Genomic DNA, 20,508 nt, shown 5'->3' on the forward strand with positions numbered 1-20,508 from the left:
CTGTGTTGTTTGAGTGACAGTGTGTGGTACCAGTATGGCATCATGATTCTGTACATGTTTCAAACCTAGAGGGGAGGGAGAATGTGAGAGAAAGAGAGAAATATAACAGTGCATTATCACAAAAATGGTGTATTTTATTCTTACTTTACAATTCAGGGAACTGTAACACAGGAAGATTGACTTGTTCAAAGTCACAGTGCAGGTCATTGGTGGGAGCGGGAGCAGGGGTGGGGAGAGGTGGTGTTGGGGGAGGATGGGGGTCTTCTGCTTAATGCAGTGAAGATTGGGTTAATGCCAAGCTTATAGACTCTTTAAGGCTCTTTTGTGGTTCAGGTCCTCTTTATCGCCCAACCAAGCTGTTCATTCATTCATTCAATCCTATTTACTAAGTGCTTGGGAAGTTACCATAAAACAATAAAAGTCACCTTCTCTGCCCACAATGAGCTTATGGTCTGGGTTCGGGGTGGGGTGGGAGAGACAGACATCAATACAAAGAAATAAATTTACAGATATTCATTCATTCATTCATTCAATAGTATTTATTGAGCGCTTACTATGTGCAGAGCACTGTACTAAGCGCTTGGGATGAACAAGTCGGCAACAGATAGAGACAGTCCCTGCCGTTTGACGGGCTTACAGTCTAATCGGGGGAGACAGACAGACAAGAACGATGGCAATAAATAGAGTCAAGGGAAAGAATATCTTCCAATCTCCCCTCTATGCCATGGCATTTCGCATGAGGCATGCTTACCCAAAAAACTCTTTTGTAAAGAAAATGTAAATTTCACCTTCAACGGAGGGATAAAAGAAATGCTTTAGCAGCTACAGAAAGTGCTCAAGAAGCCCCAGGAGAGAGGAAAGTCTGAATTGTCTTATCTCTCCATCATCACATTTTTCAACGGCACTTAGTGACTCTCCATGGGCCAGTCCATAGAATGCTATTGATTTGATCTCGAGTGAGGGTAGGAGGGGGGTCTTTATGAAAGGGAAAAGGAGAAAATTTTTAGAGCTCATGAAAGAGGTTAAGAGAACATCCAGAAGAAGATGAAGTAAACTGAGCAACGTAATTATCCTACATTTATGAAAAAAAAAATCCAACCAACTCCCACTGAAAAGGAGTAATTGAATCTGTAATTACTCTCATTGCACAGGGGACACAGATCTGAGTTTTTAACAGTCTAAATCGTGATGGTTGTTTTTCTAATTACTTTAATTGCTTTGTAGAGAATTCTACCTTGCATCCTTTTAGAAGGATTCAATAGCCGATGGTGACTGAGGATGCAATTATTACTATTTAGAAAGTTTTAGCTTTTTTGTAGCTATTATAGAACAGTAATGTATTTACAGCTCTCTATCTTAAAATAGCTTAATTGATGTTGCCAAATTCTACTGCAGAAATGCCATGGAATCACAGCAAGTTCAGTAAGCACCGTGGCTTAGAGGATTGATCTTGGGCCTGGGAGTCAGAAGAACCTGGGTTCTAATCCCAGCTCTGCCACTTGTCTGCTGTATGTCCTTGGGCAAGTCATTTCATTTCTTTGTGCTTCAGTTACCTCATCTGTAAAATGGGGATTAAGAGTGTGAGCTCCCTCTGGGACAGGGACTGTGTCCAACCTTGTATCTACCCCAGTGCTTAGTCCAGTGCCTGGCACGCAGTATGCACTTAACAAATACCCTAAAAAAAAAAAATTGTCATATTTAGAAATCTTATCTTTGACCAGGCCCATTTTTCATTCTTTTTCTGGGATTTAGGAGAAAGGACACTGGACTCCTGACCTATAAAGATCACCTGCCTGTGAGCCAAGTGGTCGTTGGGGACACCGAGCGGTCAGGATCGGAAGCCAAGCTGACTGTGGGCCCAGTGCGCTGCCAAGGAGATCGTAAGTTTATCCGAGATTTCTCCACGATTCACTTTCTTCTCACCTGCTCTGAGATGTCTGCTTCGGGCGTCTCCAAGGGGAACCCTGACTATCTCACCCTCAGCTCTCCTGCTCACTTCATCTGCTTTCCAGATGAGCTAATTTTAAGGACAGGAAAGACCGAGATTTTGTGGAAAGAGAACAGACGTAAACCCCAAAACTGGAGCTCAGCTTTGGCCATAAAGGGCACACGTTAATTTTTCATGTATTGTGAATGAAGCAAATTTGACTACTTAACCAGGTTTATGATGATATAAACAGTAATACTAATAGCATAAAAGTGGCACTCAACAGCTGGGATGCTGTTGAGTGATGCGGTTAAGTGCCATTAGCCATACTATTTAGATCACCATAAACCAAGTTTATAGTGATATAAATAGTATCATTATGGATATATGCATCATAGTAAAGTTGGATTATGATGGTATAAAGTTTGACATTATTACTATCAAGTATCATCCTCATCATCCGATGACATCTTGTAAACCACGAATTGTTTCCTATAAACTGTCTTTGCTCTCAAGACTAAGGGCGAAAGTGAGGGATGGAAGGTTTCTAGCTTGGGCAGTGGGAGGTGTGAGAGTTGGATAGCTGAAATCCCCATCTCATTAGAGACCCCATTAACGTTTTATGTTCTCTGCTACTCTTCAGTGTGTTTTATGGCCATTAGGAATGAACCATTGACAAAGGTTGTCAAGGGGAATCTAATAAATAATTCCAATGAGTATCCTGGGCCCAATCCACCCTTTAGTTAGAACATACAACTCTCCCTGACTGCTCTCTCAGGCAAAGTGCCACACAGGGCCTAGAAGACCTAGATTCTAGACCCCGCTTCCTGTGGGTAGAGGGGAATGCACTCTACCTCCATTTTCTCTGTCCGGCTACAGGGAACCCCGTCAACTCTCCACCTTGCTCTCGGGGAGGTGGTAAAGATGAAAATTTGGAGGGTCGAGTTCCCTCTATTTAAGAGCTAAGATGTATAAGATACTACTATTATTACTGTAAACCAGGTGAGAATTAAGCCCACTCGGTAATACATTAGCATGCCCTCTCAGGTACCAGATATGCTATTAGATATACTTGACAGTACATTCTTCTGTAAACTAGAAATGCCACTAAACAAGAAAACTGAACTTCCATGGTCTAAAAAGGAGCTCACCTCCTCCAAAAGGCCTTTCCAGACTGATCTTCCCCTTTTCCCTCTGCTCCCTCTCTGCCCCTCATTCACCTCCCCTCAGCTAAGCCCCCTTACCCCCTTTCCCTCTGCTCCTCCCCCTCTCCCTTCCCCCCCTCAGCACTGTGCTCATTTGTATATATTTTTATTACCCTATTTATTTTGTTAATGAGGTGTACATCCCCTTGATTCTATTTATTGCGATTAAGTTGTCTTGTTTTTGTCCGTCTATCTACCCCGATTAGACTGTAAGCCCCTCAGTGGGCAGGGATTGCTTTATCTGTTGCCGAATTGCATATTCCAAGCACTTAGTACAGTGCTCTGCACATAGTAAGCGCTAAATAAATACTATTGAATTAAGAAAGCAAGAAAAAAGCTAATTATACACATTAATGTTAGCTTTAAAATCCAAAGAAAATCGTCACAACTAGGAAAGTTCTTGGGCTTTGTAACCGGTAGCACAGAGATGATGGAAATGAGATTCAGAATGTTTAAAAATATAGCTATTGTGCAGAAATAATAGAAGACAGAATTCATATAAGGGTTCATTTTGTCCTTGGGATTTTCTGATTTTTCTTTGAAACTTTCAATGTTGGCTTAATTATAGAATTGAAAATTCTCAATTATCTGGGAAAAGTTCACTCTCCATCAGTAATACAGTGTATGAATGTAAATTTCACTCTGTCAGCGGTTTAGTCATTTTTACATAGACTTTACAGGTGTATAATTAATGTTCACTGAGTTCATTCTTACCTGCATAGTTAGCTTATAACTGGGGGTTAGTTGTGGGTTTGAAACTATGACTTAGTGGTAACTTATGGCTTGAATTGTGTGGTGATAGAGAAATTGAGGTCCCCTATGCTATCAAGATTATTATTCCTAAGTCAAGACACACAGCAATGCAGCAGTTCCTGCCAATACACATGTTTTTAGTTGATAGCCATATTTAGCACATCTTTCCTACAAAAAGCCTAAATTTGAGTAGACTCCTGCAGCTACAATCCATTACATTTCAAATCCTGCTGAGTCATTCTTAAAAGGATCTTTGAGGAATAGATGAAAAAAACAAACAAACAAAAGAAAAACCCTGGCACAGGAATCAAACTGCTAACCTGGCTTGTGTTACACAGGATTCCAAATATTTTTTCCATTCCTAAATGTCTAATCTTGAGAGACAATATTTGTTTCTGTTCTAAACCAGTTGTAACTGATAAGACAGGAAAACAGAGGACAGAAGCCATTTAACCATATTAATCTGAAATTCCTTTTAAATAAAAAGTATCTAATCTTAGTTGACAACATGTCTAAGCACTGTGTGATTCTGCTCTGCTATTGTCCATTGTTTTGAGGTCGACCTAGTGGAAAGAGTATGGGCCTGGATGTTAGGAAACCTGGGTCCTAGGCTCAGTTCTGCCGCTAGCCTGCTGTGTGACTTTCAACAAAAGCGGTGTGTGGGAATGGGGAGAAGGATGAATTACAACATGTCAGAATCATTCTGTCTGGCCTTACCCCTTTCCCACTGGAGAATTTCGGCTAAGGGAAAAGAAAGCTATATAGGCATAGGGATCTGGTTGCCTTTCTAGATGCATGGAGGCTACATCTTATTAAATTAACATTTCAAAGGAGGTTACATAGAAATGTGTCTTTTTTGCGTCCTTTCTCTCCAATTCACAGCTTAAAAGAAATGTTTAGGAGGACTAGACTGAAAGCCCTACTAGACTTAGCTCCCTGAGGGAAGGGAATGTGTCTACCAAATCCATTCATTGTATTGCACTTTCTCAAGTACTCAGTACAGTGCTCTGTATACAGTAAGTACTCAGCGTATACCATTGATTAAGGACTAGGTGGATAATGTGGTCAAAGAACCTGTGTACCAACTCTGTTATATAGTACTTTCCCAAGCACTTAGTATAGTGTTCTGCTCACAGTAAGCGCTCAATAAATGGCATTGATTGATTGATTACAACTTTTGAACATTTTGACTGTGTATTTTGTCATTACAGACTATAACCGCTTTTGATTCAGTTAATTTACCAGCTTCCAAATCTACATATTTTTTACAACCGTAGTGAAATGCACCACTCTGTTTCTGAAGTTGAGGTGAATGAGTACTAAAAAGTTTCTTGTGAAAAGCAGTCTAATTTTTCCCCTTTCATTCATTCATTCGATTGTATTTTGTGAGTTACTGTGTACAAAACAGTGCAGTATTTGCTTGGACTCCACTCAGCCATTTCAGTAGTTCGTCATACCTGCAGAGTTTCATTATTAGTTTGTTTCATCTGAACTCAAACCCATATCCATATAATCAAAATGCTAAAGGGAATCAGTGAATTTCTCGTAGGTTCATCACATTGCTTTTGTTTTAACTGTTATTAAAGTGCTTATTATGTGTCAAACACTGTTCTAAGCATTGGGGTAAGTACAAGTTAATTAGGTCGGACACTGTCCCTGTCCCACATAGGGCTCACGGTCTGAGTAGAACGGAGAGCTGCCATCCTTATTTTACATTTGAGGAAACTGAGGCAGAGAGAAGTTAAGTGGCTTGCCCAAGGTCATTCAGGAAGTATTTGGCAGAGCCGGGATTATAACCCAAGTCCTTCTGACTCCCGGGCCCATTCTTTCTCCGCTAGGCCATGCTGCTTCCCATGAACGGCTTGGCTAGATGGAAACCTCAAACCACAAAGTGTTCATTAATTTCACCTAAAGCTGGAAGCCATGTCAAGCGATGGATACCTCAGATGTGTAATGAAGGGAAAGGCCAAAGACAACTTCCAAATCTCAGCCTTGAGCAAAGCAAGTTAGGAAGACCAAAGGGGGATGAAGCAGTTTGAATTTGAAGGACTGAAATTATCGAAACTGAACTCTGTGGAAAGAGCACAGGACTAGGAATCAGGTATGTCCATCTGTGGGTAAACAACCCAAGTCCATAGTGGAAGCTGGAAGCTGATAACCAGTGAAAGTCATAGTGGGAAATGAGGTAACCCTGAGGAACATTTCTGATGTTCTCTCAGTACAGATAGAGTCAGGCACTTCCTTCAGCAAGTACTTGCTCTAAAATCATAGGTAATGCAGAGTTGGGAAAGCACTGCAAAGAAGCATTGGATTTTACTCATGACCCTAAATGGGCAATTTGCCTTTGTATCCATGAAGACAGACATTCTAAAGCTCTAGGTGCTAAAAGTTGGCTAAGCTGGACAACATAGCTGAAATACTGAAAGAGTCGATTGTATTGTGTATTGCACAGTCACTACTGTTATTTTTGATTTTGTGGAAAAGAAGAGAAATCCTTGGAAAAGAGCAAACGTGCACGCCTTTTAAAGGGGTAAAAAGGATAACCACTGTATTTTCAGATCACCATCTTAAAACTCAAACCCCAGAAGAACTAGAACAATCAGCAAGCAATCTATTTACCAAGGGTAGGAAGCAGCCAACATGGCTTTGTGAAAAGGAAATTGTGCCAGACCAATTTAGCCTCCTTCAGTGATAGTAACAAATCATGTAAACAAGGGGGAAGCAATAGATGTGATTCATCTAGAGTTTATTACGACTTTGGATTCTGCATTACATGATATCAGTATACCCACTATTCAATAGGTGTACAAGGTGCAACTACATGATAGGTAGTAAGAGATCACTGTCTGTTAGGAATATATCAAATGGGTCCTTTCTGGGATCAGACCTTGTTTTAGTCAATATCTTTATAACTGACCTGATTTAGAGAACCAGCATGGCCTAGTGGATAGTCAGGGAGTCAGAAGGGCCTGGGTTCTAATCCTGGCTCCACCACCTGCCTGCTGTATAACTTTGGGAAAGTCACAACTTCTCTGTGCCTCTATTTCCTCATCTATAAAATGGGAACTAAGACTGTGAGCCCCACATAGGACAGGGACTGTATCCAACCCGATTAACTTGTATTTACCCCAATGCTTAGTATAGTGCCTGGCACATAGTAAGCGCATAACAAATACTATAATTATTATTATTATTATGTAGGGCATGATACCTTGCTCATTAAATTTATTGATGACATGAAATCAGCTACAGCTTCTGTAGGGCAGAAATGAAATCCAGTAACCTTCACTGGAAAAATGATTATGCTAAAACATGATAAAATCTAATAGAGACAAGTGCAGGGGAGCATATTTTCATCATAAGAAATGAGCAGTACAAATACTGGACAGGGAAGAACTAGATAGGTACAAATGCATTCAAAAAAGATCTGGGGTCATAGTCAATCACAAGGTGAACATGAATCTGGAATGCTGTGCCAATAGCAAAATCCCCAACGTGAATGAAAAAGAGGATGAAATGTTTGTGTGGGGAAGTAATGCTTCCACACATCCTTCACTAGATTCAATTATGGTTGCCACACTTTTTTTTACTGTATTAAGTGCTTACTCTGTGCCCTGCACTGTACTAAGTGATGGATAGATACAGACTAATCAGGTTGGACCTAGTCCCTGTCCCACACAGGGCTCATAGTCTTAATCCCCATTTTACAGGTGAGGTAACAGGTATAGAGAAGTGAAGAGACTCACCCAAGGTCACAGAATGGATAAATGGCTGAGGCGGGATTAAAACCCAGGTCCTTCTGACTACCACACCCATGGTCTATCCACTAGGCCATGCTGCTTTTCAGCCACACTTCTAAAGATTGGCTGAAAAACTGGAAAGGATGCAGAGACAAAAATTGCTAAAAAGTTTGGAAGTAGGTCTTACGAGGAAAGGTTAAAAGATTTGACACTGTGTAACCTTGAGCAGAGAAGACTAGGTGGTGATTTTAATAATTGCCTTCAAGGGTATGAAGTGTTTTTTTATAAGGAGGATGCTAACTAGTTATCCTCCATGTCACTTGAGAACCAAGCAAGAGGGAAAGGGCTACACTTCATTCAGGATTGTTTTTAAGCCGATATGCTCAGGATTCGTGAGTTGTTATGAAATCTTCCAACATCTCTGGAGCTCTTTAAGAAATACATAGGCACTAAGTCACTTCAGTTCTCTGTGCCTCAGATACCTAAATTATAAAATGGGGATTTAGACTGTGAGCCCCATGTGGGACAGGGGCTGTGTCCACCCTGATTTCCTTGTATCCACCCCAGCACTTAGTACCGCATCTGGCACGTAGTAAGCGCTTAACAGATACTACTGCTATCATTATTATCTGCTCTGACCAGAGGCAGGGGATTGAATCAAAATGATCTCTCAAGTTCCAAGAACAGTCCTGGGATTCTACACACTCTATGGTGCCATGCTAGAGCCTCCTTATAAATCAAGCCCACCTGGTTTATACTAACTGGAGCTCCAAGTTAAATTTAATCAATAATCATAATAATAACTGTGGCATTTAAGTGTCTACTATGTGCTAAGCATTAGAGTAGATACAGGAAAAGATTGTTCATAGTCCTCGCCCGACATGGGACTTACAGTCTAAGAAGGGATAATGGATATTTTATCCCCATTTTGCCGATGAGGTAATCGAGGTACTGAGAAGCTGTGACTTACCCAAAGTCACACACCAGGCATGTGGAGAAGTCAGTTTTAGAGCCCAGTTCCTCTGACTCCTCGGCTAATGCTTTTTCCACTAGGCCACATTGCTTCCCAGTGATACTTTCCTCAGCAGTTGTTTTGGTCTTTCCCCTATGTATAAATGCACACGCACGCACGCACGCACACACACACACATATATACCCCAAAGTCATTCCCTCTACCCCCATCCCCTCTCATCTGCAGCCAAGCCAGGATAAATGGATTCTCCACAAAGGCACCTCTATCTGCCTCAGAACCAGGCATACTTCAACCAGCAATCAAAGCGAGTGTTAGTCAACAACAGGAAAGACTTGATCCAGAGCTCTGTCCTTGATCTCTGCCCGTCAGATGTAGAACAGTGCAGGCGCCTTGGCTGCTTATGCGCAGCTCCCACTATCTCCCTCTGAGCCCATCCATGTGGAAAATTTGATAATGAAGTTGGCATTAAGAAAAAGTTGCTAATCTCCACTCCCTCTTTTCATTTTCTTCCCTCAGTCTGGCCTATTTCTTGGCTTTTGGAAGACATTGATGACCTAGATTTGATTTGGGAAGCAGCAGGAAAAGCGAATATAAATAAAAACAGGGACTATCACCACTGATTGTGATTTACCAGAGGAAAATATCTTCTAGCGACCATACCAAAAATACCCAGTGAAGCTTGTACCTGATAGGATAAGGTATACTGTTTTGTAGACTGCCGAAACAGACTTACCGATTTGCAGATCAGGCTGCAGGAAGGGCTCTGGGTTGTAATCCCTTCCATGAGCTGCTGGAAAAACTGTTTATGTCCCATCAAGATGTGTCAATTGTCTAAGGCCAATTTCCTTTTCTCACGTTGCTCCCTGATTTTTTTCATTGGACCACCTGATTTTTTTCCTTGGCATATGGAGGATAGTTTACTCACTCATCCACTTCTTTAGAGTGGCTTATGTCCTCATGTCACTTTCTTACATAGTTCCCTGCTTGTGGTTTACTCAATGTCATCAAATACTGTCAATTCTGCCTTCACAGCTTCACTAAAATCAGCCCTTTCTGCCTCATCCAAACTGCTACTACATTAATCCAAGCATTTATCTTAACCCTCCGTGATTACTCCATCTGCCTCCTTGCTGACCTCCCTTCCTCTTGTCTCTCCCCACTCCAGTCCACACTTCACTCTGCTGCCCAGATCATTTTTCTCCAGAAACGTTCAGTCCGTGTTTCCCCACTCCTCCAGAACTTCTAGAGGTTGCCCATCCATCTCCACATCAAACAAAAATTCCTGACCACTGGCTTTAAAGCACTCAAGCAGCTTGCTCCTTCCTATCTTACCTCACTGACCTACCACAGCCCAGCCTGCATTTCACTCCTCTAACCCCAGCTTGTCAATGTGCCCAATCTCATCCATCTTGCCACCCACCCCTTTTCCATATCCTTCCTTTGGCCTGAACTTCCTCCTTTTCCATAGACACTCGACCACCATTTGCCCCACCTTCAAAGTCTTATTAACGGCACATATCCTTCAAGAGGCCTTCTCTGTTTAAACCCTCTTTTCCCCAACTCCCTTTCCTTTCCATGTCATCTATTCACTTGGACTTGTACACTTTGGGCACTTGGTTTTCATCCCACCCTCAGCCCCACAGCACTTATGTACATATCCATTTTGTATTTGTTTATATGAATGTCTATTTCCTCTTTTCAACTGTAATTCTGCCGTGGGCAGAGAATGTGTCTACCGACTCTTGCACTGTACTCCCCCAAGTGCTTAGTTCAGTCTATTCTGCACACAGTATGCAGTCAGTAAATACCAATAATTGATTATGCTCCGCAAGGATGGGATGGGATGACAAAGGATCCCGGGGACAGTCCTCCTCCAGAAGGAGCTCAGAGAACCCTCAGTGGTTTGCCTGCTCATCCATACAGGTTTATATAGCACATACCTGTGTTCAATTAATCACATTCATTGAGCATTTACTGTGTTCAGAGCACTGTACTAAGCAGTTGGGAGAGTACAGTAGAACAACAGACACATTCCCTGATTACAGTGATCTTATATTCTAGAGGACTGTGTCTTCCAGAGCTGCCTGGAACTGTACCACAGAGAATGATGGTCAGGAGATGATAATTCAGGTGACATTGGACAATCTGGGCAGGAGGAAGAGAAGGTTCTTCTTCCCAGAAGGCATTGCCCTGAGCTCTGCCAGCCATAAGGAAGAGAAGCGAGCTTCACATTTAAGACCCCAAAGCTACCAAAGAGCTCTACCATTCAGCATATATATCATGTGGAGTCAGATAATGATTCCCTCACTAACCTCTTTCTCTTGGCATATTAATATGCAGAGCGCTTTGCTAAACTCTAGAAGAGGTTTTGGCACATTTATTCTTCATGGATCAAAATGAGAATTATTACTCCTTTGTTGTATTAAAAATCCCTTGAATCAGATGTTTATCTTAAAATTAAACTTTAAAAAATTTCTTCTGCCAAGTGCCAGTTTTTTCTCGTTAGTTTGAAATTAAGATGCACAAAAAGCATGGAATTTAGAGAGCCATTGTTAAATCTAAATTAGATTATCCCAGCCTCCTCCCTGTCCCTTCAGAAACCTCTGTGGATCTTATACACTTCTGTTTACACTTATCTCAAGGTTATCATTGTCAAAGCTATAATTACTCTACACTTCAGATCTATTGTTAGGTTTTTATGCTGAAAGTTAAAAAGTGCCTCACTATGGCAGAATTAAAATGGGTGTTCCAGTTCATCTGTTTTATGATGTGTATTTATGGCTTTTTGTAAAACTTTTTCAAACTGTAGGCCTAGCTTTGAAGGGAGAGGATTGTATTGAAGAAGAACTTTACATCTGTTAATCCTTCCAGGCTGGCTAATCTGTGGAAGTCTTCTTTAGCACATTTGAAGCAGTAGCATATTTACACCCAGGTCCATTGCAATCAGGCCTAGGCTGGCAGCTTTTAAGAGGTCCTGATGCTCGGCCACTTCCTGGAAAGAGCACAGTCCTTGGCAGTGTTTTGGAGCTCAGTGGGACAGGAAGCTTCAACTAAAAAGCCAAGATATGCAAAAACAGGAGCCTGAGAATGGAAGAGACAAAGTGAAGGAATGAATTAAGCCTTTCTTATTAATGATATGCTTCTTTGAGCACATATTAGGGGAATGTGATTGGCCTTTAAGTCAATTTTATAGCAGGTGTGTAATTTCCTTGATCCTTCAAATACCTCTTGATCATTAGCTTCAGTATTTACAATATCATTCCCCCTGGCAATTTATACAGTAGTAAAGTTGTCAGTGGTTCAAAGATGGCTGAGATTTTTTTCCATCCATGAGTGGGCAGTGTTTCTGGGAGAGGTGGAGCTGAGACATGGAATCCAAGTCTCCAAACAGCCTGCTTTCTGTGCCTGAGGGCTCTCACCATTCTCCCTCTATAATAATAATGAGAATTAATAATAATTGTGGTATCAATTAAGTGTTTACTAGGTACCAAGCATTTTTCTAAGCCCTGGGGTAGATACGAGATGATTGGATCAGGCACAGTCCCTGCCCACATGGAGCTCACTGTCTAAGGAGGAGGGAGGTACTGATCCGCATTTAACACGTGAAGAAATGAGGCACAGAGAAGTTAAGCAATTTAACCAATGTCACAAAGCAGATGGGCGGTGGAGCTGAGATTAGAACCCAGGTCATCTGACTCCAAGGCCTGTGCTTTTTCCTCTAAACCATGCCGCTTCGCTTAGGTTAATCCCAAAGAGATTTGAGATATACAAAACTTGCTTTATAATGTCCATACCTTGATACAGACTCTTGAAGTTGCTGTATCCACAGTTATACACACTGTGGGAAGAACTTTCTCTAACGGTGTTCTATCCCAAATGCACAATTCAAACAAACCCTATAAAAGCATTGAATGTAATGACGCTATACATGAATGCTAAATGAAACTTGTAAAAGAAGTGTAAAACATTGGGATTATTGCTGGGAAAACACAATTGTTAATTCCCCGCTTTCTTTCAAGGTGCCAAAATCCTCCCCGTAATCCTCTAAACGTATTAAAATACTTTTATTATCATTTAAATGTATTTAGTCTAGACAGCAACTCCAAAATTAGGATGGAGTTTCCCTGCTGCTAATATGTTAAGGATGAACACAGTTCATTCCTGTTTTAACACTGTCAGGAATTGTGTATCTCTTGAGCTTTCCTGTTTTTAGTACCAGGTCAATACATAAGTGAACTTTACAACCTTGGCAAGGCGCTAAAACAAGCTATTGATCCCAGCTTTAGGCCTAGGGCACTATGTTTCACAACTCAGACTAGCAACTTAAGTTTTTCTTCTCAACAATTTTAGACTCCGGGTTGTGTCTTACTGCTCCACAAGGCAATTTATTGCTTTGAGATCAGCCCAAAAGTCTTCTGAGAGTGTAATGTTCTTTGCTTCTCCCAGACAAATCTGTGAACTTCCTCCTGCTCTCTACTCTGCTGTTCCCCACTCCTCTGAATACAGCCCCCCTTCACTACTTTCTCATAATGCTCCCATCATTCAAAGCCTTGCTAAGAAACTGCCTCAAATAAGAAGACTCAAGAGCCTCCTGTTTAAGAAATTAATTCCAAATTGAAATTACTTTAGTAAAACCTTTTTTTTAAAAGTCTGGTTTTCTCGGGGAAAGAAAATTCCATCTGGAGAAACAAAATGTGTAGCGTACATTGGATTAGCATTAATTGTTATGTTTACTGAGCTGATCCTTGAGTCAAAATGGGAAGCAGCATGGCTTAGTGAAAATAGCATGATCCTGGGAGTCATAGGACCTGGGTTATGATCCTGACTCTTCCACTTGTCTACTAGGTGCCCTTGAGCAAGGGACCTTGGGATGGGGACTGTGTCCAACCTGATTATTTTATATCTACCCCAGTGTTTAGTACCGTGAATCCTTACAAATATCATCATCATAACAGATCTCGAGTCTCCATTTTGTTATGTCTTTATATCTTATTCATGAAGAGGATGAGATTCGGTGGAGCCAGGAAGACCACAGCAGCGGAGATAAATAGGAACCGGGACCTGGGGAGCCAATTGCAAAGTGAGCCCGGCTCTGCAGCTGTGTTTTAGGAGAGTTGACCATCCATCTTGAGTCAGGGAAGCCCTGGCTACTCGTGATTGTTGGGCAAATTGAGAAAAATTATTCCAGTGTTCTGTGCTGGCAGAATGTTTTGGGCTAGTTCGCATCAACATTCAGATGCCAGAATGGTGTCTCAGTAAGTCTCTTAAGAAAGCAAGACAAGGTTTGGTGAAGAATTGTGCCGAGAAAGAGGAAGAATTTGAGCTGTTTCAGGATTAAATCTGAGAAATGAAGAGATGAAGCTTTAGTGTTCATTTGGTAGTCTATGGATTAAATAATGTGTGTTACTGCCTTTTTTAAGCTTTGCATACAGTTAATGAATACTAGTGCTGCTATTACTTCTACTACTAGGTAAGGCAAAGAAGTATGATCCTGGTCACTTCATTAAAGATCTCATTGTGCCTTTGGTAAATGTAGGGCAAGTAGTCAAATGTAGTTAATGAACATTTACTGTGTGCAGAGCACTTGAAAGAGTTCAGTATAAGAATAATGTTGGTATTTGTTAAGCGCTTACTATGTGCAGAGCACTCTTCTAAGTGCTGGGGTAGATACAGGGTAATCAGGTTGTCCCATGTGAGGCTCACAGTTAATCCCCATTTTACAGATGAGGTGACTTTGGCACAGAGAAGTGAAGTGACTTGCCCACAGTCACACAGCTGACAAGTGGCAGAGCTGGGAGTCGAACCCATGACCTCTGACTCCGAAGTCCAGGCTCTTTCCACTGAGCCACGTTGCTGCTTCTCTAACAGAGCTGGCAGCTGTATTCACCGCTTACAAGGAACTTACAGTCTAGTCAAGCAGTCAACCAGAATAGTGGCCTGCTACATTTCCTAGAAGATCCTGTTTTTAGTATCATCTTTCCTCTTCTCTCTTATTTCATGACTGCCCTTGGCGGTTCCATGCCTTACCTAGGAAGAGAAGTGGAACAAACAAATTTCCTTTTTTGCCCCAAAGTTTGAGAGCCACAAGACTCCTTGCCAACTGGCTCTGGCTACATGACTTGCCCCTAATACTTATACTCTTGCCAAAGATGTTTCCCCTTGCACTACTGTATTTTCATTGGCTCAGTGTCCCTGAAACTCTCTCTGAGTCACACAGAAAAACAGATCCTTCATTTCCAGAGTGCTCAACTAATTGAATCTATGGGTGATAATTTAGTGAATGGTATTTGTATTAAATTCTACTAATCAGGCTATAGAGGTCTAAAAGGTCTTTAAGTGTGAACTTGGAACATAAATGAGCATATCTATTTCACATAATAGGCTGATACTTTCAATTAAATTATTCGGTATGTGTAATCATTCTATAGGCCGTCTTCTGCACAATATGAGTTATTCTCCATGTAGCTTCTGAGAAAAACTCTGTATTGTTATGTTGTAGACTAATGGCTGCTGTGTTTCCATCTGTATAGTAAATATACATATGTGGAGCAAATAATTCCTACAACTAAATCTTTGAAAGTTTGTGGGCTGAAAAGTGCTATGAATAAGTGGGAGGCCACATTTTCGTTAACAAGAATATGTCATTTACTTGTTTCAGGTGCAAATGTTTTGTTTTTCCATTTAAAGTCTTCATCCTATCTTAGAGTAATGGGAAACGACAGCCAGATCTATATTTGTAATAGTCATAACTTGCACATCCCAAGTAATGCCCTGTGGTCTGTTCATTCAGCCCTTGAACTTTTCTAATGTTCCAGATTTATTGAATCCTATTGTTTACCCTTCCTATTGTGAATTTACATTTGAAATTTTGTCAAACCTTGACTGAACTTCATTCCCTTGATCGGATCACCCAGGCTCTGAGCCTAGTCATTTTGGGAGCCAAAATTTGCAGAGAAACCAGACAATTGAGGTGCAACAAGGACTAACAAAGTCTAGTGGATGGAGCACAGCCCTGGGAGTCAGAAGGACCTGGGTTCTAATCTCAGCTCTGCCACTTGTCTGCTGTGTGACTTTGGGCAAGTCACTTAACTTCTCTGTGCCTTAATTTCCTTATTTGAAAGATAGAGATTAAGACTGTGAGTCCCATGTAGAACATGGACTGTGTCGCTCATGATTAGCTTGTATCTACCTTAGTGTTTGGTACATTTCCTGGTGCATAGTAAGCACTTAAATGCCATTAAAAAAAATGTAGGAATTGGCTCATCTCTAAGAAAATGCTTGACACCCTGCACTTCTTAGGTCTGAAATTACAGAATCAGGAAGGGAATAAAAGTAGATTAGGATCTGTTTAGAGAAGCAGCATGGCCTAGTGTATAGAGCATAGGCCTGGGAGTCAGAAGGGTTCTGACCTGGGTTCTAAACCTGGCTCCGCCACTTATCTGCTATGTAACCTTGAGAAAGTCACTTAACTTCTCTGAGCCTCAATTACCTCCTCTGTAAAGTGGGGATTGAGACTATAAGCCCCATGTGGGACATGGACTGTGTCCAGTCTGTTTAGGTTCTATCTACCCCAGCTCTTAGAACAGTGATTGGCATACAGTGTGAATTTAACAAGTATTATTACTATCTGCCTTATAAACAGTGCAATTGTTAGCTTACTTTACTGCGGTTCGAAAGGATTACATTCCATTTGAACATTTTTCCAGACTATGGGAGCATGCCACCAATGGAAGAGAAATTCCAGAAGACTATTTGAAACCAGAAAGGGCATTTTGGGGCCTCGTGCTTTGAGATTTCTACCTAACTTTCTTATGACCCTGCAACAATGTTCTACAGTTCTTTCTAGTACACTCTCTGGGCATTCTCTCACAGCAACATTCTTAAAGTTCATAAAATCTGATGTGCTTTAAAAGTGCTACAGAGCTCACCTAGAGACTCGTTTCTTGTAAAATGGATAACATCCTCTAAATTGAATGGAAGGGGCTAGGCGGACATATACGATTTTCATTTCCACCTTATTAACAATGTATAATCAAAGGAACAGTGAACTATCCCAAAACATGTTTGTTTTTCTGAAAATATGTTATAGCACATATTTAAGGTTGACATGTTCCCCAGCCAGAGGGTGAATCATTTTCTTTAATGTTCGATTGCCTTTTTATCTTTGTTTCATAAGTGTTAGTGACTTTCCTGCTTGATGTGGTTATTTCTGCTCTAGAGACAAAGGATACAAAGCATTTTTTTAAACCTCTCTATCCATTCAAATTGATGAAAGCAATTCTAAAGAAAGGCTTCAAGCTGGCAGACAGGGCAAGCCAAGCAAGGCAGGACAGAATTCTCTACCAGTGAGCCCCTCCATCCTCTTCTACTCCTAGCAAGGAAGCATATTCGGTGATTAGAACTGGAGTCAGGAATGGCCAGATAAAGTAGAGATTGTCTGGCACAAACAAGAACCCTCCTGGTAATGAAGAAAACTTTCATTTTTCTCCATCCATGCCCTAGACAGCCATGTCCATGTCCATCCTAGACACCATCTAGCATGGTGGTCTCTTTGGTTTTTAGCAACCCAGTTTCCTCAGACTGCTTCTGAAGATGTGCAGGGAAGCTTATGTAAAAGGGATAAATAATACCCCCCCCAATTGCAGTATATCACCATAGACTAATAATTGTGGTATTTGTGGTATTTGTCTAGACTAGAGGCCATTTAGTGCACTGAAGCTGTAATGGACTCAGAATATTGGAGCTACCTCCTTAAAAGTCTTTATTACTATGAGGGAGTCCTGTGAGAGTAGAAGCTGTTAAATGTTCTATCTGTGTAACTGGATTTAGGTTTGGGGTACCCTGACTTTAAAAAAAAAACTGAATCAAAGGAGAATGCACAAACGTTCAATCTTTTGGGACAATGAGAAGCAGAATTGGAGACAAATGTGGAGGCCATCCCATCTCTGGAAGAAATGTAGCAGATTTTTAAAATAAGATGAAGGGTTGATATGGATGCAGTAAATAGAGTGCAGTAGCCTCTGAAGCGGTGGTTTGAAATCTGTAACTGTGATGTCCATTACTCTGGCAGGACCCTAAGTGGTCCCCCAGGGGCCTGAAATGGTTAATTCATCTCCCTAAGCCCCCAACTTCATATCCATTAGTACTACTTGGATGCAAGGGAGAACAAAGCTCAAAAGCCAAAATCAAAAGCCTAAGACCCGAGGAAGGCAGGAAATTCAATTTAAATCATGCATGGGATATCGATTGGGTGAAATGTGTGGTGCCACATGAAAAATGAGCTGAGTATACTTAATGATATAAAAAGGTATGCATTGAGGTTAATCCTATTTTTGCATGAGTTGTTTTAAAAAGGCAGAATTAGGTCACAGAGAATGAGGTCCCAGAACTCATCCAGGTCACTATCGTCTATGCTCATTGCTACACAGCTTTGTTGAGTGGGACATAAGGAGGCTGAATAAGAACCGGTTTGAAAGCTTCTTAACAGGGAACAGGTCCACTAACTCTGTTGTATTGTACTCTCCCAAACACTTACTACAGTGTTCTGTACACATAAGCTCTCAGTAAATACCATTGTTTGATCAATTGGGTGAACTGAAAATGGAGTCCAAGCAATCAGAGCGACAGAACAAAGTTGTAAAATAAGGTGCAGCACAGCCTACTGTAGACTAGTGTAGAAACAGATGCTTGAGAATCCACAGACATCAATAGATCATTCTCTGGCAGTCAGCAATGACTCTCTCCCGCTTCAAAGCCTTTTAGAAGGCTCTGCTCCTTCCCAGTGGTCTTTCCTGACTAAGCCACACCTTTCCTCTTCTCCCTCTCCCTTCTGCATCACAATGTCTTGCTCTCTTCATTCATCCCTGTCTCCCAGCCCCACAGCACTTATGTGCATGTCTGTAATTTATTAATTTATATTATTGTCTGTCTCCCCCTCTAGACCGTTAGCTCACTGTTGGCAGAGAATGTGTCTGTTGCTAGTTATTTTGTACTCTCCCAAGCTCTTATTACAATGCTCTGCATATAGTTAGTGCTCGGTAATTGTAACTGAATGAATGAATGAACAATCAGAAGAGCATTCCCTCTTCTGGAGCAAAGAATTTAGGGAAGATCAGATATTCCTAGACAGATTTATAAAGGGTAATACACACTTGCAAATGATAAATTCTTCAGTGCGAGCAGAGAACAGTCTTTGCCGAAAAGCCCATTAGTTGCATGTAGACCCTTTTTCCCCAACATTCACATGGCTAGTATCTCTAGCTCCTTAAGGGCAGGAATTGTGTCTACCATTTCTTTTGAACTCTCCCAAGGGCTTAATACTATGCTCTGCATAGAGCAAGCACTCGCTAAATACTATTGATTTATTAATTAGTGACATTGGATTAAGTACCTGTTCTCCCTCTTCCTTAGAATGTGAGCCTCATGTGGAACAGCAACCGTGTATGATCTGATCTAGTATCTACCACAGTGTTCAGTGTGGCTCAATTACCTCACCTGTAAAATGGGGATTAAGACTGTGAGCCCTGTGTGGGACAGGGACTGTGTCCAAACTGATTATCTTGAATCTACCCCAGCATTTGGTACAGTGCCTAGCACATGGTAAGCTCTTAACAAATACCACAATTATTATTAATATTATTACGGTGCTTGGCACATAGTAAGTGCTTATTATTAAAGCAGAGGTCCGGTTCTCTTTAGTAAAGAAGACTGGGAATCGTTCTGATGAAAATACTGTATTGAAAATGCTACTGTACATGATTACCCATGGCTTGATGAGGAATACCTGGTCATTAGCAGGGAAGCTTTAGTACAGGTGCTCTGCACACAATGTGTTCAGTAAGATTGATTGATTAAAATCACGTACTTGCTAACCTGTCAGTGGATTAAACTTCAGAGAATATTTGCTCAAAATGGCTGCAAATAGCAGGCTTGCTTACAGCTCTTAAAAAGCTTCAGCCGATTCTTATTATATGAGACGTGTGAACTTTTCCAACTCTATTGAGCTGGCAACCCTCATTTTCCTTAGCCAACTTTTGTATCACATTCAACTAAACAGAGAAAAACAGCCTTCTTGTTGTGAATTCAGCACAGATTGGTGTCTTCTCTGAGCACACAGGTGTGGAAAATCACCTCCGGCAATGTGCAGGCCCGTAAAATGAGAATATTTGTGCAGATGTTTTGTATCCAGGGTTTTTGTTGTTTAAATAGTAGCCCCCAGTCACTGTCATTGATTATATATATATACTTCTGACTATAAATGAACTGCTAACTTTTATTAAAGAAGGAGCATGGCCTAGTGGATAGAGCATGGGCCTGGGACTCAGAAGAATCTGGGTTCTAATCCTGGATCTGCCACTTATCTGCTGTGAGACCTTGGGCAAATCATTTCACTTCTCTGCCTCAGTTACTTCAGCTGTAAAATGGGGATTGAGATTGTGAGCTCCTAATGGGACATATTCAACCTTATTAACCCAGCACTTAGAGCAGTGCTTGGCACATAGTAAGCCCTTAATAAATACCACAAAAACACCCATAATTAAACAAAACTCCACTTCGAAAATTCTGAATGTTTTCAGTGTAAATGGCAAAGCATTCTAATGAATAAAAAGGTTTTCTGACTCTTTTCCCCAGCTTCATGAGCATTGACTTCCATCATCTCTACTAGTATTATTATTATTAATAATTGTAATTATAATAATCATTGTGGGATGTTTTAAATGCTCTCCATTAAGGTGAATACAGTCCATGTTCTATGTGGGGCACACAATTTTATTCCTATAGTGTTTTCAGTCAACATGTAAACACAAGTAGCAGGAGTTTCAAAATAAAGCCTTATCATGGTGAGATATCTCAACCCAATTTCAGGGACTTAAAGGATTCAGGCATGAATTTTGAATATTTATCTAAGT

At 40.9% G+C, this 20,508-nt stretch overlaps 1 protein-coding gene across 1 annotated transcript in view; it reads left to right on the forward strand.

Moving 5' to 3' along the window:
- CNTNAP2 (contactin associated protein 2) overlaps nucleotides 1-20,508 on the forward strand; it is a 1,271,576-nt gene that overhangs the window by 1,017,916 nt on the left and 233,152 nt on the right. Inside the window, exon 15 of the mRNA XM_029062825.2 lies at nucleotides 1,753-1,880. Coding sequence (XP_028918658.1) covers nucleotides 1,753-1,880 — 128 coding nt within the window. The remainder of the gene's footprint in view (nucleotides 1-1,752; nucleotides 1,881-20,508) is intronic.

The sequence above is a fragment of the Ornithorhynchus anatinus genome, chromosome 4 (assembly GCF_004115215.2).
Source record: "Ornithorhynchus anatinus isolate Pmale09 chromosome 4, mOrnAna1.pri.v4, whole genome shotgun sequence".
NCBI lineage: Eukaryota > Metazoa > Chordata > Mammalia > Monotremata > Ornithorhynchidae > Ornithorhynchus > Ornithorhynchus anatinus.